Genomic DNA, 15386 nt, shown 5'->3' with positions numbered 1-15386 from the left:
TATAACACGACTACATTAATTTCAATGGTTGAAAAATATTCAATTATTTGTCGTATTTATTTGTGATATTTATCGTATTTAGTTGTATTTAGTCACTGGCTTCAGCACACTTTTTTAACTAACAAAAATATTATTCAATTATTACACGACTCTTGCATTAATTTCAATGCTTGAAAGATATTCAATTAATCTGGAGTCACAAGTCTATTCAGTATTGTATTCAGTTGTGTTTAGTTACAGTGTGCACAGTATCTATAAATACTATTTAGAACTCCTCGCGTAGTTTTTTAATAAAATGTTAAATCGAAACGGAAACCGATTAACGATACGTCCGAGGAAACTTCACCAGCCGTTGAAATATTGCTTTCTAAAAGCAATACCGTTTGTAAAACCTATACCGCGGCAAACTTTCTCCGTTATTTCGTTCGCTGTATTTAACGCCGAAGAAACTTCAAGGATCATAATTTCAGATCAAAAACATTCCCGATAACAGGGTTCTATAAAATAATCAACCTACAAAACTCGACCGAACTCGGACCAGAACGTTAAGAAAAAATAATTCGTCTTCCGTTCGAAATAGTGCTCGAAGAAATATTTAAAGAAACAGAATTATCGCGCGAGGATTGTTAACAAATATTCATTAGCGATACGAAGTTTCGTTTCGTCGCCCCGAAGTTGCCTCACTTGGGAAAGCGTAAACGTTTCGCTAAACTTTCGTTGAAATCAGCAAAATTGCGCGACTGCAAACACCTGTGCCACTCGACGCCCGGTCATCGTGTTTGTCCATCAAGTTTATTTCCGCGTGAACTCGGTAATTTATTCCCGTGCGCATTCAATTACACAATCTCCGTCCGCTGTGTATAAATTTTCACCATTTTCCCGCACTGGGACTCAAACAACGAGGAACATTCAATCGAAATGTATTTTCAATTTCTTACCAAGTTGATAATGCACCGTTGAAGAGTTTGTATTTAATTCAACACAAATTATTAGGTTGTCCCGAATGTTTCTTTCGCGAGTTGCACTCAATTATTTTATGTGGTCGTGTTTATATAAATAGACAATCTAATTTCATAGATATTCATGTTGTAACAGTAATGGAGCAAAATGAATCGTGCACAATTCAGTAATGTAACATAAAATACAAAATACTGTGCATGTATCACTTATTAATCATGTTGTAATATTCGCAGAATAAAATAAATTCCTATGTAGGTTTAATCTTTGTAGGCACCTTCGCGAAGATTTTATTTTGCATATAGATCCGCAGTCTAGTCATAAGAGTCGTACAAATACTTATTGCTTCTATACTTTACCCACTTTTTGCATTTTTTTTTGTTAATTTCACAAATTATATCAACTAGTAAATGTTGTTTGGACTATATCAATTTTAGAGACTTCCGAGAATATGTAAAATATCATTGATTATAAACAAAGAAGTTAAGAAACTACAATTTCACACAAAAGTTCTTTGGGAAATCGATCGGTGTACGAATACATTCTACACCCACTGTATAGAACACCTCACAATTAAAACCTCCTATCGGCGGGAAAGATGCAGGTCGTAATTTCGCTTTGACACAAAAAAAACCAATAGAAATTTTCATTTTCATACATTTTTCTTTTATGTGAACTAAAAAAAACCCGCAAAAATGGTGAAATGTGAAATTATTGCAAGTTTGAAAAAAAGAACGAGTTCTTTAGGTGAAAAAAGTCATTTTAACTTGATGAAAAAGTTGTTTAAAATTTTTTTTGTACGAATTTTTTTAGTTCACATAGAAGAAAAATGTATGAAAATGAAAATTTCTTTTGTTTTTTTTTTTTTTTTTTTTTTTTTTTTTTGTGAAAAAAAAATTACGACCTGCATCTTTCCCGCCGATAGGAGGTTTTAATTGTGAGGTGCTCTACAAATATGCGTCACACTCGACTCAATTTGAATATTTCTTGTTGAAAAAATTTGTACAGACTACTCAAATATGTATGAAAGTAAGATAAAAAGTTCGATAGAACTAATTATGTTTTTCCATCTTAAAACAATTCACGAAAAACCGCTGTTTTTAGACCTTCTAATTCAGGATACCCCCTTAACACATCATGCTTGTGTCGATCGATCACACAAGCTCCATGTTGAACTTTAACAATTTCTTTGCGTTAGTTTAACAAACTTGTAACGCGATCGATGCAGTTTAGCGTAGCCTGTGTAGCACGTTTGACTGCATTATTTATCCAATTTTCGGATATTGGTGACTGTATTTCTGTTCCAGATTATCTATTGGGTTATCGAGGTACTGGGTTAGAAAAGAAACGTTCAGTTTCCAAGAGTTGGCAATCTTAAGAATGTGATGCCAGCAGCTATACATAATCAAAAATGGAACAAAGAGGGTGCTCCACTTTCAACCAATTGTCCAAGAGTTTGAAAGAAAGTGACGTTGTAGAAAATCAGGCCGTAATACAATCGCCAATGAAGAATGCAAAGGGGATTTCTATCACAGAAATTGCGCCTCTAATCTTATTGCCCAATTTTATTTTTAAATCGAAATCGTACGGCCGTTATTAAGGGGTGACATTCGCATACGAAGCGAGGTACTTACGATTGTAAAATGTATTCACAATAGATATTCAGGAATTATTGTGTGATCCCTTTCCACTTCGTGGAGCCGTGTACAGTGACGTAGTTTTTATCTTGCAAATGTACCTATACGATGACGTTTCCATACAGACGTCATATACGTTTCGGAACCATTCTGAGTCGCAGTGGCTATGCTTTTCTTATCTCCACGCCATTGTATGGCATCGTATACGATGCACCTTAACGATATCAGTAACATACAATGGCCACCAATGTTGTTCATAGACACCGCATTGTATTTCAAACTGAAAAGACTTTTATGCTTCTAACGGGTTTCGTCCAAAGGTAATCGATGAATTTTTGAAAATTATCATGTTGCAAGCTCTCACGTGTCCCAGATCTCGAAACAAAGGATGTTTAAAAAATGCCCCACTCGAAAGATTGACTGTTGGAAGGTTCTACGTGTCTCAAATTTCGAGACAAAATATGTTTAAGAAATGTTCATCCTTCTTATTTCATATTAGGGCTTTCTGTGCCCTCTAATTTCCTCAAGTAAAGAAAATCATTACTTTATTGTCTTATTTAATACAATTTTTAATTTACTTTTAATATCCTGTAATAGTTATTAGTAATCACAAGGTTGCAAGTGTAGGACCAACAGCTGCAGACAGTTCATTATCGCGTGTTAAGTAACTTCCGACAGAAATTCGTAGCACAGGGAAGGTCTATAATCATAAACTCGTCTGTGATGCTAGCACGTTCGACGTCTATGGTTCTCCTAAGTCCTCTTCGTTCGATATTTTCGGCGCGATGTAATACCTGGCTACGAAAGTCAGCCATATATAAAGAAGTAAAATTATTACACAAAGTTTCTTGTTCGGAATAATCTAACGCAACAACAACGTTATAAAAATAAGAAACATAATAAGAAAATAACAGTAGTAAACGATCAAGTAAAGTGTATTCCATTATGAATCCATTTAGCTTGATGATTACGCGTGTATGATTATGTCAAATTTAACGTTGTTAAAAGTATTTTATTTAAAAATACTGATTTATTTATTTAGTCCTAGTGGCGCCATCGGTGGGAAAATGCCCAAGTTTGTGGTAAACATAGTTTCCAGCTATTGCTGCTAGATGACGCCACCGAAACTTTTTTTTTTTCATTTATTATAGTGCATAGATAACTTCTACTTTCCACTTAAAACATACAAAAATTGAACTTGTAGTCTAATAACAATCTTTGAAACTTATTTCTATTTTTACATTGATTTCCTTATACCTAATATTATAGTAAGTAATACTATCACTATAAGTTAATGCTCCATAGTTTTTGCTTTCTAACAGTACAATATATTACAATAATATATTATTTAAGGGCTTTTCTACTTTTAAATATGTAATTGGATCTAGAAGTTCAGACTGTACACCTGTGATTACTATTGGCAATAAACGTAACGTAAAGGTATTTTCTCTAAATGTAGATTCGATTATAAATGAAAAATAAGTGTATAAAATAATAAAATGATAAACTCGCGTGTTAATATGTCGAATTGTTTATTTTTAATAATATAAATACTGACCCTTTATCGAACTTGGGCATTTTCCCACCGATGGCGCCATTAACCTAAAACTACCCAAAACCCAGTGACCTGTACTAATCTAGATTTAGGAAAAATGTAGGAAAAAAGTTATTTGTCGTTTCTGTTGATAAATTGAAATGTCATTTCGGGCCTGTGTTCGTACAATATCGTGATTTATCACAACCTTGCCATTTATGCAACCACGCAATTCCGATTATCAGAGCTGCACAGGGAATTAACAGCCTAATTCCAATTATTTACATTAGTGATTACTCTGCGAATGTAGTGTATCAGTTCGTCGATATGTGCTTTTAGGATTGAGTTCCTAACTTTATAAAGGGCTCTCCTTACAAAAATGCAAGTATTTAATTTATACCAGACTCGTTTCGATACACGAATTCACGTAGTACATAGAGACAGGAGTGGATAACGGAAAACCTAACCTAAGTTTTGGAGCTTCAAATCTAAATAAATGCCACTTAAATACTTTTTGTGAATTAATTATTATACAGAGTCTCTATTCCTCACGTGTTATCGAAATAAAATTTTGTCCATCATCGTTTTGATGTATTATATTGACTTAACTTACATTTGCTTTCATTATAGGTTATCGTAGGATATTTATAGTATAATCTTTATTTGTATTGTATCAAACCTCGATAACAATGAACTCTATAAAAACAACAGAGAAGCCACCATTGAAATACACCTGTATACTCGTACTACAACAGAAAGCTAAAGTAATTTACAGAAAACCATCGATTGTTTATGGCAAGCTGCCTGAAATATATAAGCTAGCCGAAACCTACAGAGCAAAAGGAGATGAGGAGGCCGAGTACATCATGTTGCAGAGATGGGTGAACACCATCAATTGGTTGAGATGTACGCCGGAGTATAGAAACGACAAAATGTTAAAGAATGCGCATATCAATAATCAGGTGGGAAGTGGCGTATGTTTTATTAAACTTATCGTTCACAGATGAAGGTATTCCGAATGTAAAGTTCTGAAGGCACTATGCGTTTTAATGCGGGACGTCGAGCGTTAGCCAATGAAGTATATATAAACATTTGTATTGTAGATGAGCGAAGTAAAAAAAATACTTGCAGACTTGAATCAAAGGTTAGACACTCAATACAAGCAGCTAATGAAAGAGAAACTATCAAAGATCAAAAGCGTCGAGAAAATGGACGTGGACGATGAAGTCAGTAATGATTCCTATATGGCTCTAGTTGATGGTCCTATAAACTTGCCAGAAACACCGACCAGGGACCCGTTAGTTGGCGACAACGAAGAAATTATAAACTGCAATCAACTATATCAATTGGTACAGGATGTGTACAATAGATATTTGATCATCGATATTAGATCGAAAACTGAATACACCAATTCTAGAATATTGTCTTATAAATGCATGAACATTCCTAGTAGCGAGATAAAACCTGGGTGAGTAAATAATGTTTTTGACGATAAGACGTTCTATAATAAGACCATTCTATTTTCCAATTTTAGTCGGACGTCTATGCATTTACAAAACTATGTCAGTAGAGATCCGATCGCTGTGGAACTATTTAGATGTAGAGGACAGCAATACGTCGACATTACAATTTTACTCGATTGGAACACGTCGAGTAAAACGTTAACATCTGACAACCCTCTGAACACGTTACGTAACATTTTAGAAAATTGGGACCCTGGTGTAAAACACAAGAAAATCACAATTTTAGATGGCGGTTACGCGGAATGGCTAACTCGTTATCCAGCATTTACTACGAATCCTATTATCGCGGAGCCTGCCTCGAATAACGTTTCAAAGGAGATACTCGACGACATAGAATACCCTGATTGGATACATTCAGACGACAAAGACAGTATTAGTAAAACACGCGAAAATAAATCGAACGGTACGAAGCTTGTAAATAAGGACGTATCATCGAACGTGAACGTTCTGAGCGACAAAATACTCTTCAAACATGCGGACTCGGAACTGAGCAACAATACTTCATCGCGAGCCAACAATATCAAAAACGTTTCTATAAATCTAGAAAGAATTCCTATAGACGTTACGACGAGAAAGTATAATGATAATTCGTTGAAACTTCAACATAAAAAACTATTAAGCACGATAAAGAAAACAGATATACCCGCGAAACCGATTGTCGATCGTAGTAACAAACCAGTTACTTTGGACACGGGCCCTTCCAATTCACAGGCGGTCTTGAAACTGATGAGGCAATTGTACGAAATTACAAAACAAAAAGAGGCGTTGGAACAAAAAGTGTTGGAACTGGAACGCACTTTGTTTGTACAACACGGTGTTAACTCCATAGGTTGGAACGACGAGGAAATTCACGGTGTACTGAAGTCTCTGTGCTCGAAATTAGAAGAAAAGGTAACCAATGTACGGTGCCTTACGCTTATGTAACGGTTCACGCTTCATTGTTTTGTATGTAATTAATACGAAACTATTAATACTTTAAACTTACGTGACAGCAAAACGAATACAAGAGAGTCGAAGATGAACTCGACAAATATACGAATTCCACGAACATCGAGTCGATCAGGTATAATGCCACAGAAGAAAGTGAGAAAAGCACTCTCGAACTCAATCTCGGTACATTAAAAATGCGTATGAAAGATACGGCTACGGAACGGAAGAAACTACGAGAGTAAGTACAAAGTACATAATCAAAGGAGTGTTCAAAGTAACAAGTTGATTGACCATTTCATGTATTTGTATGTTAGCAGAAAATCTATGAAGAATGATTATAAGGAAGCATCAACAATGGAAAGTGAAAATAATGTTTTCAAGGAACCTCTCAAACCTGACAGCCCTTCGATGGGTGGTAATTTGGAACGTTCGTACTCCTCCCCTAATTTGTTACAGGTAAGATCCTCTTGATTTAAGTAATTCAATATATCACATAAGTTATAAGAAGAAAAAACAGATTTTAAAGTTATTATTTGTTGATTGATTAGTTTATAGATCATAAAGCACCACGAGTGGACAGGTCCTCGAAGCCCCAGGTACCTTCGTACAACCAAAATGGATCTTCTGGCAGTGACTATAAAATCTCTCACCATAGTTGGGCGAATTGCGAAGAAAGAATGACACCTGTTCATGGAAGTGTCGTAAGTATTAATTCTTACTATTGTTTTACAAATTCGAACAAAAATCGGAGTCGTCCCGTGCCTGGTGAGTTCATGGTTCAGATTAGCGAAAGTCGTGCGATTCCCAGTTGTGTGACGCAGGTATGCACGTGAGGACGAAAACATTTTGCACCTGTAAGGTTTCTCAATCCAATTTCATGGAACCTTTTCGAAGAAGTAGCGTCACACGCGTCAGTATTTACCCGACTATCGTCACTGGTTACGTTAACGACCGACGACCGCTTATTCCTCTCGCGATTTCAAACCCTAACCAGTGTCCGTTTGGTGCGTGTATCGTTTGGTATAATCGTGTTTATCGTAATTTAGAATGTTTGACCGTATCCAGCCTTTCGGTATCTTGAAACATGTGAAGGAATATCACGTCTGCTATCTCATGATTAAATAAATTGTGAACGAAAAATGGTCAATTTGTCCCGAAAACTTGTACCGCGCTTTAACATTTACTATTTCAAAAAGGTATTTTTCAAATAAGGATAAACACTTGGTTAACGATACTTTATCTAGTGACAAAGTATTTTCTTTGTTACGGTGATCTCTCGTTGCTGTTTTGCAGCATCCAGGTATCACTGGGTTGAAGAACTTAGGCAATTCGTGTTACATGAATAGTATAATACAGTGCTTGAGTAATACAACGCAGTTAGCTAAATACTTCACTGACAATTTGTACACCGACGACTTGAACACGAATGACGACAGCACTCAGGGTCAAGTTGTCGAGGAGGTGGCGCAAGTAATCAAAGCACTCTGGCGTGGCCAGTACAAGAGCATCTCTCCTCACGATCTGAAGGTATACTACCTTTATTTACAGTCACAAAGCAGAGAAATGTGTGTGCACGTGCTAAAGTGTATTGTTATCAGATCGCCGTGGGGCAATACAAATTACAATTCGACAGTTACGAGCAACAAGATTCTCACGAATTTTTAACGTTTCTGTTAGATTGGATGCATAACGACTTGAAAAAGGTATGAATACATTAGCGGAATTTTATCAGAAGTGTGAAATATTCCTTTCAAGTAAAAACTAAAACAAAAGTAGATAATCGAGAGGTAGTCCCCACTATCCGAACATTAATAGACCGTGTTACATTAACAGAACTGCAAAGCGCCATTAGAAATGACAGTTGCAGAAGAAGCGTGGCATAAAGCAATGGGGTCTCAAAAGTCCATAATATCCGACCTGTTCTTTGGTCAGCTAAGATCAACCATTACTTGTAGCTTCTGCAAACAGAGTAGTACCACGTATGAGACTTTTAACAGCTTAACGACATCGTTACCTCACTCCAATCGGTGTACGTTGAGTGTAAGTCTCGGAAGTTCCTAATATCATTGAAATCTATATTTACATATAAATTATAAATCATTACCTATCGTTAGGATTGTATTTTGAGATTCGTAACTGGCCAGAAAGTAGTGGGATGGAAATGTCCAAAGTGTCAGACGCCACGAGAGGCTATGAAAAAGTTCGATTTTGTCAAACTTGCTCCCGTCATAGTGATACATTTGAATCGTTTCGCCGAGAGCGGCGGTTGGCTCGAGAAGAGGAACACCGCTGTCGATTTTCCTCTCACTGGCTTTAATTTGAAACCTTACCTGGTTATGGACGCGAATACTCCCGCGAATATGCATAGCTACAATTATAGTTTGTATGCTATGTCTAACCATTACGGAACTATGGAAGGTGGTCACTATACAGCCTTTTGTAAAAACGCTGCACAGAACAAGTAAGTAATGCTTTAATATTTTGATATTTCAGAAATGTCAATGAATGTATTTATTCCAATAGACAGTCATCGAGATTAGCTTTTATTATTAGATTTGTGCAAAAATTATTTCTGAGTTACCAAAAACGACATTAATTTTGCATAAACATCCAAATAAGAATTTCTGTGTTTACAATTTTTGTGCTGTTATGCAGAACATAGTAAAACATAGAATATCGCTTGTCCAGGTGGTACAAATACGACGACCATACAGTCACAGAAGTTCCTGAGAGCCAAGTGAGGTCTCAAAACACCAGCGCCTATCTATTATTTTATACGTCATTCTCAAGTAACATTATTTAGTATTAATACAAAGGGCCAACGAGTCCGGCTGACATGGATAATTGATTACTTAAATAGTCGTAAATATTATGTGATTATATAGATATTAAATATTTTTTGTATGTACATTAAATATATATTATGCGATTCTACGCATATACTGTGACGGCGGTAAAGGCTTGGCCGGTGCTGGGATATTCTAGAGATATGTAAATAAATAATTAAGTACTAATTAAGCCGGAATATTATTTCGGTGATTTGTTAAAGTGGTATCACGTAGATCGACAGAAGGAAGTTAAAAATGCATCACAAAAATATCTAGCTTGTATTATACTTTGTACGGTACTCCGATAAATTTCAGTAATGTTAATTCACTCTGTACCTTTATGTGTTATTATCACTTAATTATTTGATGGTTCTTCTTTGCATTGTCAATCATGAATGTAATATGCTTTCGTTCAGCACAATGATCATTTCTCCACTTTCACTGACTTCGATATTATCTTTGTTTGCAAGCATATTGCTTTAAATTATTTCTACCATTACTTTTCGAAATCTTTAGCAACAATCACACTATTTATTTCGTATGTACTTATGTAACTTTCATTGGGTATGCATATTTTCAAAGTGCCATCACTAGTTTGCTTATTTTATATATGAAATAAAAATTTACAAGCTTATACAGTCCCGAGGGTTTATCTTTATTTACAATTTAAATACATCTTACACTAATTCTTCCGTAAATTGACAATAATTTAACGTATTTGTCCTTCGAGTCTATTTAGATGTTTACTGATATTTGCTTGATATTTCATTGCAATTGAGCATTACAGCGGTTCTACAAAATTTGTTTCATTTTTTTAATAATTTATTAACTCTTACACGATATATATTATCGCGCTGAATACCATATTATACGTATTCCTAAATAATAAATGTGGAATGTTTTGTATTTTTATAACGTTATTCGGTTTTTGTAATTTTGCAGGTATACAAGGAATTCACACACAATTTGAAATCTATACAAATTATGACAAGGCACCTATATCGAATAATGAACGTTTTATTTGTATGTGTTACTATTCCAAAGTCTATTTCAGAATAACAACGTAACATCACCTCCTCCGTGGCGGTGGTGTTTCAGTGGACGTGCAGGCTCAGTCGGGTGTGTCCAGGGTCGAAGGATAGATGTACCGAGTTGAGTGACCACATACACGGTATTTTTATATGTACACATTGGAGCTTCATTAAGGGGGGAACTTGGTTTAGAATGTTTTCCTATGAATAAGTCTGCCTAGTTGAGTCATCTGTTTCAAATGGCAAAGGAATTTTCGAAGAAGTTTAAGTTTAGCAAACTTCTACTTTATTTTTGTTCAAGAAAAAGACCTCTTAAAAACCACTTTATTTTCAGGTTCCCCCCTTAAGTACTCTGCGTTTAACTTACTTGTATGTACAAAAACCATGGATGACTCGGTATTCGAACATCAGGGTAGCTCGTGTAACTCCTACACGAGCCTTACGACCCCTGGTATCAGGCGGATAGGGTACAAGACACACTCGTTGGGACAATGGCCAAGTGTCTGTTTACGTCGCGACGAATAAGTGTTTATCTAGATAAAACTGTACCCAACTTTGGTTTATTTGAAATGAAATTGTCGTTACGACTACCGATTTGTCACTTGAATGTGGACGATCAGGGATTCGTCTTCTTCAGCGTTTAAACTTTGGCGAAATAGTTGCGCGTGCTGCCACGCGCAATCGCCTTGGCCACCGGAAACTGTTGCTGTTAGAATCAATTTAACCGAGCCCTTCAATTGGTCCGTATGATAATTCGTACAATCGTTAATAGGAAGCATTAATGATTTACTTTGAGGGGTATCATCGAAAAATGCCTGTATTTGCCAGGATATATTTGCCCCGTGAAACGTTGTCACCATAGCTCGTAAACCGAACGTGGACACGCATAAATTTGGATTTGTTACCACGAAATTCCATTTTACATGGCCTCGAGTGCTTCCCACAGAACGAGCTAGATATACCATTTTCCAATCGTTTTCCAATTTACGGAATATTCCACCTTCTTCGCTATTCGCGCCATTTTGCCAACCCGTCACGGTTTCTAATATTTTACCATCGTTACTCGTCACCTTGTACGTGTCTTTAATAACGGAATAATATAATTGGAACGTTTCTCCATATTTTGATACGTTCCAAGAAAAGTTTGCCGTACTTTCCTGAAAAAAAAGCGTGATTTGTAGCTTGAACACTCGAATGGAGAACTTGAAGGAAACATCCAAGGTAATACCTGGGAAATTTCCCCTCGCGCTAATCTCCATGAGTAAGAGCCAGTAGACCTTCCTCGATAAGTTTCGCCGTCATCGTAATTCTGTTCGCCAGGTACGCGTATCAATTCCGCGAGCTCCATGAGCTCTCGTTTACGCACGTATTGCCTGCGAGAAGCGCTGTAATTAGGGGAACACTGGCGATGCTTATTCAGCGACTCGATGAGCTGCATCAAGTTCTTTTCGGTACAGAGCTTTCGTCTTTTCATTACAGCTAATTGATTACGCGTGTAACGCCAAGTAACGTCTCGTACTTCGTCCTTTGAATAAGCTATTATGTAAGTCAGTTGTTTCTTCCAACCCTTTTCGTACATCAACGGACGATCCATGACATCCTCGCACGGATCTATGTGAATCCATCTGTTCTCATTTATCGACCATACCTGAAACATCGATTTACAGTGGGTGTAAAAAGTATTCGTACACCCGATCAATTTCCCAAAAAAAACTATGTAAAATTATAATTTATTAACTTATTTTTTTATAAACAATGACATTCTACATATTCTTGGAAATCTCTAGAATAGATAGATTATAAAAGAAATAGATATTTACGTAAGTTGCGAAATTAAGAAGAAAAAAACAATTAATCGATAGAAATGTTGAAGCAATAAGTATTCGCACAACTGTTTAATATTTAAAACTTCATTAAAAAAAAAAAGAAATTTACATTAATTTACAAGTATATGATACTTCTTGATTTTATAATTATTGCAACTCTTTTAAGCGTTAGATTAACTAAATTATTACCTTTTCGAAGTGAGATCTTTTTCAATTCCTCTATTAGAGCCATTTTTGAAAGTACTTTAATGGAAATTTAAGGTTTTCTAATTCGTACGGTGCAATAAACTAATGTGTTTACGTTACAAACTCTACTGTAAATGGTTCGTCACAAGTAGGCTGCGGATCTTTATCCATTTACAGGAAATTTGAATTTGCAAGAACCTACAAAATGCAAACAATATGCAAGAATATAGAAAAGATTGAAAATAAAGTTCATGTTGTAATATTTGCAGAATAAAATAAATTCCTATGTAGGTTCAATCTTTGTAGGCACCTTCGCGAAGATTTTATTTTGCATATAGATCCGCAGTCTAGTCATAAGAGTCGTACAAATACTTATTGCTTCTATACTTTACCCACTTTTTGCATATTTTTTTGTTAATTTCACAAATTATATTAACTAGTAAATGTTGTTTGGACTATATCTATCTTGGAGACTTTCGAGAATATGTAAAATATCATTGATTATAAAAGAAGAAGTTGAGAAACTACAATTTCACACAAAAGTTTTTTGGGAAATTGATCGGTGTACGAATACATTCTACACCCACTGTATGTTTTTGTTAAAACTACGTATAAATTGGAATAATAGTGTAAGGACAGCTGTTATTGCACACCTCTGTCCAAACGTGATCCGTTTTATCGCATACGAATCTCGCGTCGTAGCCCAGCGTTCGACAAAAAAGCGTGAATACGTTGACCCATTCGCCGCAACGTCCACGTCGTAAAGATAGCAAGGGTTCCGGATCAGTGTAGCGAGGAAATTTGACCAACTTGTCGCATTTCGTGCATCTGCAATGAAAAATAAATTATCAAACGACTGAATAAATGGATTATAGATTCGTGAGATGAATCAAAGATACTTGCCTGTGTATTTCTATTCGTGAACACCTAGGATCCATGGAAGGTACGACTTTATGATATTCGCAACTGTTCAAACATTCAGGACACACTGGACTGTCGACCCACTTAAAGAACTTGTATGTAAACCAGTGTGAGAGCTCCATGAGAAATAAATCTCTCACATCAAAATCAGTTTCCTTGTATCGTCTCTCAGTGCTTTTTCCTGGATTTCTTTGACTCATTTTCACTAGTCTGTAAAACAATTCAACAGAGAGGAAACGATGAAATGGAAACTTAAAGACAAATGGACAGTAAAAGAATACTTTTGTAATATTGGGGTGACCAGAAAGTAATGTCGTATCTTTTACATTAAATTCAAACAAATAAATTTATAACAAGTTTTTATTTTTAATCAATTATGTAATCGCCCTTGTTATCAACAACCTTTTGTTATCTAGTGTGCAAATTTTCAATATCTGATCGATAAAAATCAACTGGTATACAATGAGCTGATATATGATAAACAAGTATTGACATTCACAGAATGACATTACTTTCTGGTCCCCCTAATATATAAGTTAATACTTTTGCAATTCTCTGAATCTATTCATGGTAGCAATTTCAAGATCCGTAACAGGTATCACTCTCCTTGCTTTTGCTTGCAAATTAGGATCCTCGTATTGCAGAACATTTTGGAACTGGTGTATAATCGATGCCAGAAAAGCTTTTTCTTTAGGATCTGATGTTTCAGGTAACAAGTAATAAGCTATCGTTTTATTGACTGTGTTTCTCTTAACAGAAGACTTTTTGGAAAGCAAGTTTTGGAGCGTTTGTAATTTCGATATCGGTGCTTCTTGTGGTAAGATGAGAGAGTCTGCACCCTGTGGAGTAGAAGAAAAAGGATATTCAATAAGTTCATGTAACAGAAATTGGAGTATGGAGCTTAGGAGTATACAAGAAGTTCTATTCCAGTGTAACTACCTCCACGAAACCGATGTCGAACATGCATTCCATGGCTCCAGCAGCAGGCAGCAATTTTTCTACTACAGGATTATCGAGATACACTTCTCGATATTGCTTGTCATTCGGGTGGGATAATATATTCTGACATACTGTTAATAACGCGCTTTCGGCGTCGACTCGCACATGGTCCTCGTTCTCCTTCAATAAATCCAGGCATCGTTGCAAATCTTTATCCATGACTTGAATTACTCAAGCCATCAAGAATGACACGTGTAAATTCACTCGAAAAATGCAGCTGACACCGAATCACAAAATCAGATGTTCTGCAGACACTCCTGTGTTACCAGGTCTTTACCAGCGTTCCTTGCGACCTACTGTTCAAGTTTTAAGTCGCAAAAGCAATGAAATATTCCGATAAGTTGCCTTCGAAGGGTAATTAATCATTGCACTGGTACATTACCTTCCATAAGTATTGTAGAAGAAAATGCAATTTAAGTCAAGGCTGTACCTTCAGAGTTAACTTTAGTTTATGTGCTTGACCACTAGGTGGTACATGGATCGCAAAATGGACGAATCTCGTGAACACGATACCGAATGATTATCACCGTCAACAGAATTAACGCTTCTGACACGATGGACGCGATTACCTCAATTAGCTCGTGTGATACAAATAACCGAAACGAAAATATATCAAATGAACGACAAGAGTAACGATACAATTATACATCTGCTACATGTGATCTGAATAATACGAATCGGCACTTGAGTCGAAATAAATTGAAGCAGCTTTCAAGATTTCTCGTTACGATGTACCAATCGAATTCTAGGTTACCGAGTTCAGGCTATCGTGGAAATATCTTCTCGGACGAATGTGGGGTATTGATCTGAGGAAAGAGATTGGAATACGCAAAATATACGTGGCGTGTCCACGATCGATTGATTTTCAATGAGAATCGTCGGTGACAAATCGTTGGAAGTTTATCCATTGCGGTGCAAGACAAATTGACGTTGCGGAGCTGGAGGACCCTCTTAGGTACATCGGTGCCTGACAAACTGGTCAAAGCCCTCTTACAACCCTCTCTGCTGCCAAAT

At 36.1% G+C, this 15386-nt stretch overlaps 2 protein-coding genes across 4 annotated transcripts; one reads left to right on the top strand and one right to left on the bottom strand.

The window, feature by feature from the left end:
* The first annotated feature begins 4202 nt into the window (after positions 1-4202).
* Positions 4203-10043, top strand: LOC128896326 (ubiquitin carboxyl-terminal hydrolase 8-like). 3 transcript variants are annotated; one of them, XM_054159623.1, is made up of 12 exons: positions 4203-4509; positions 4759-5090; positions 5232-5596; positions 5663-6542; positions 6644-6819; positions 6899-7037; positions 7130-7282; positions 7875-8108; positions 8180-8284; positions 8415-8621; positions 8696-9042; positions 9270-10043. In XM_054159623.1, exons 2-12 carry the CDS (start codon positions 4818-4820, stop codon positions 9382-9384), a joined length of 2994 nt encoding a protein of 997 aa, XP_054015598.1. In that variant the 5' UTR covers positions 4203-4509; positions 4759-4817; the 3' UTR covers positions 9385-10043. The 3 variants fall into 3 exon arrangements, with proteins under 3 accessions (XP_054015598.1, XP_054015597.1, XP_054015599.1); XM_054159622.1 differs by having other exon boundaries at positions 4217-4509; positions 6896-7037; XM_054159624.1 differs by lacking the exons at positions 4203-4509; positions 4759-5090 and adding an exon at positions 5118-5137 and having other exon boundaries at positions 6896-7037.
* Positions 10044-10183: 140 nt separating this feature from the next.
* Positions 10184-14680, bottom strand: LOC128896327 (peptide-N(4)-(N-acetyl-beta-glucosaminyl)asparagine amidase). The gene is made up of 6 exons (XM_054159625.1): positions 14313-14680; positions 13917-14212; positions 13356-13583; positions 13106-13280; positions 11669-12088; positions 10184-11597 (listed from the first exon to the last, which is right to left on the bottom strand). Exons 1-6 carry the CDS (start codon positions 14529-14531, stop codon positions 11028-11030), a joined length of 1908 nt encoding a protein of 635 aa, XP_054015600.1. The 5' UTR covers positions 14532-14680; the 3' UTR covers positions 10184-11027.
* Positions 14681-15386: the final 706 nt, after the last annotated feature.

Source organism: Hylaeus anthracinus, unplaced genomic scaffold, assembly GCF_026225885.1.
Source record: "Hylaeus anthracinus isolate JK02 unplaced genomic scaffold, UHH_iyHylAnth1.0_haploid 0, whole genome shotgun sequence".
NCBI classification, from domain to species: Eukaryota; Metazoa; Arthropoda; class Insecta; order Hymenoptera; family Colletidae; genus Hylaeus; species Hylaeus anthracinus.
The sequence above is the reverse complement of the archived record's forward strand: the minus strand, read 5'-3'. Positions and strand labels throughout refer to the sequence as shown.

Excerpts from the sequence above, each read along its gene's own strand:
- LOC128896326 (XM_054159622.1), top strand. The coding sequence starts at position 4,818 with ATGAACTCTATAAAAACAACAGAGAAGCCACCATTGAAATACACCTGT. Across the intron at positions 5,091-5,231 it reads ATGCGCATATCAATAATCAG|ATGAGCGAAGTAAAAAAAAT; the intron begins GTGGGAAGTGGC and ends TTTGTATTGTAG. Across the intron at positions 8,109-8,179 it reads TCTCTCCTCACGATCTGAAG|ATCGCCGTGGGGCAATACAA; the intron begins GTATACTACCTT and ends TATTGTTATCAG.
- LOC128896327 (XM_054159625.1), bottom strand. The coding sequence starts at position 14,531 with ATGGATAAAGATTTGCAACGATGCCTGGATTTATTGAAGGAGAACGAG. Across the intron at positions 13,281-13,355 it reads TCACGAATAGAAATACACAG|ATGCACGAAATGCGACAAGT; the intron begins GCAAGTATCTTT and ends TTTTCATTGCAG. Across the intron at positions 12,089-13,105 it reads CGGATCACGTTTGGACAGAG|GTATGGTCGATAAATGAGAA; the intron begins GTGTGCAATAAC and ends TCGATGTTTCAG.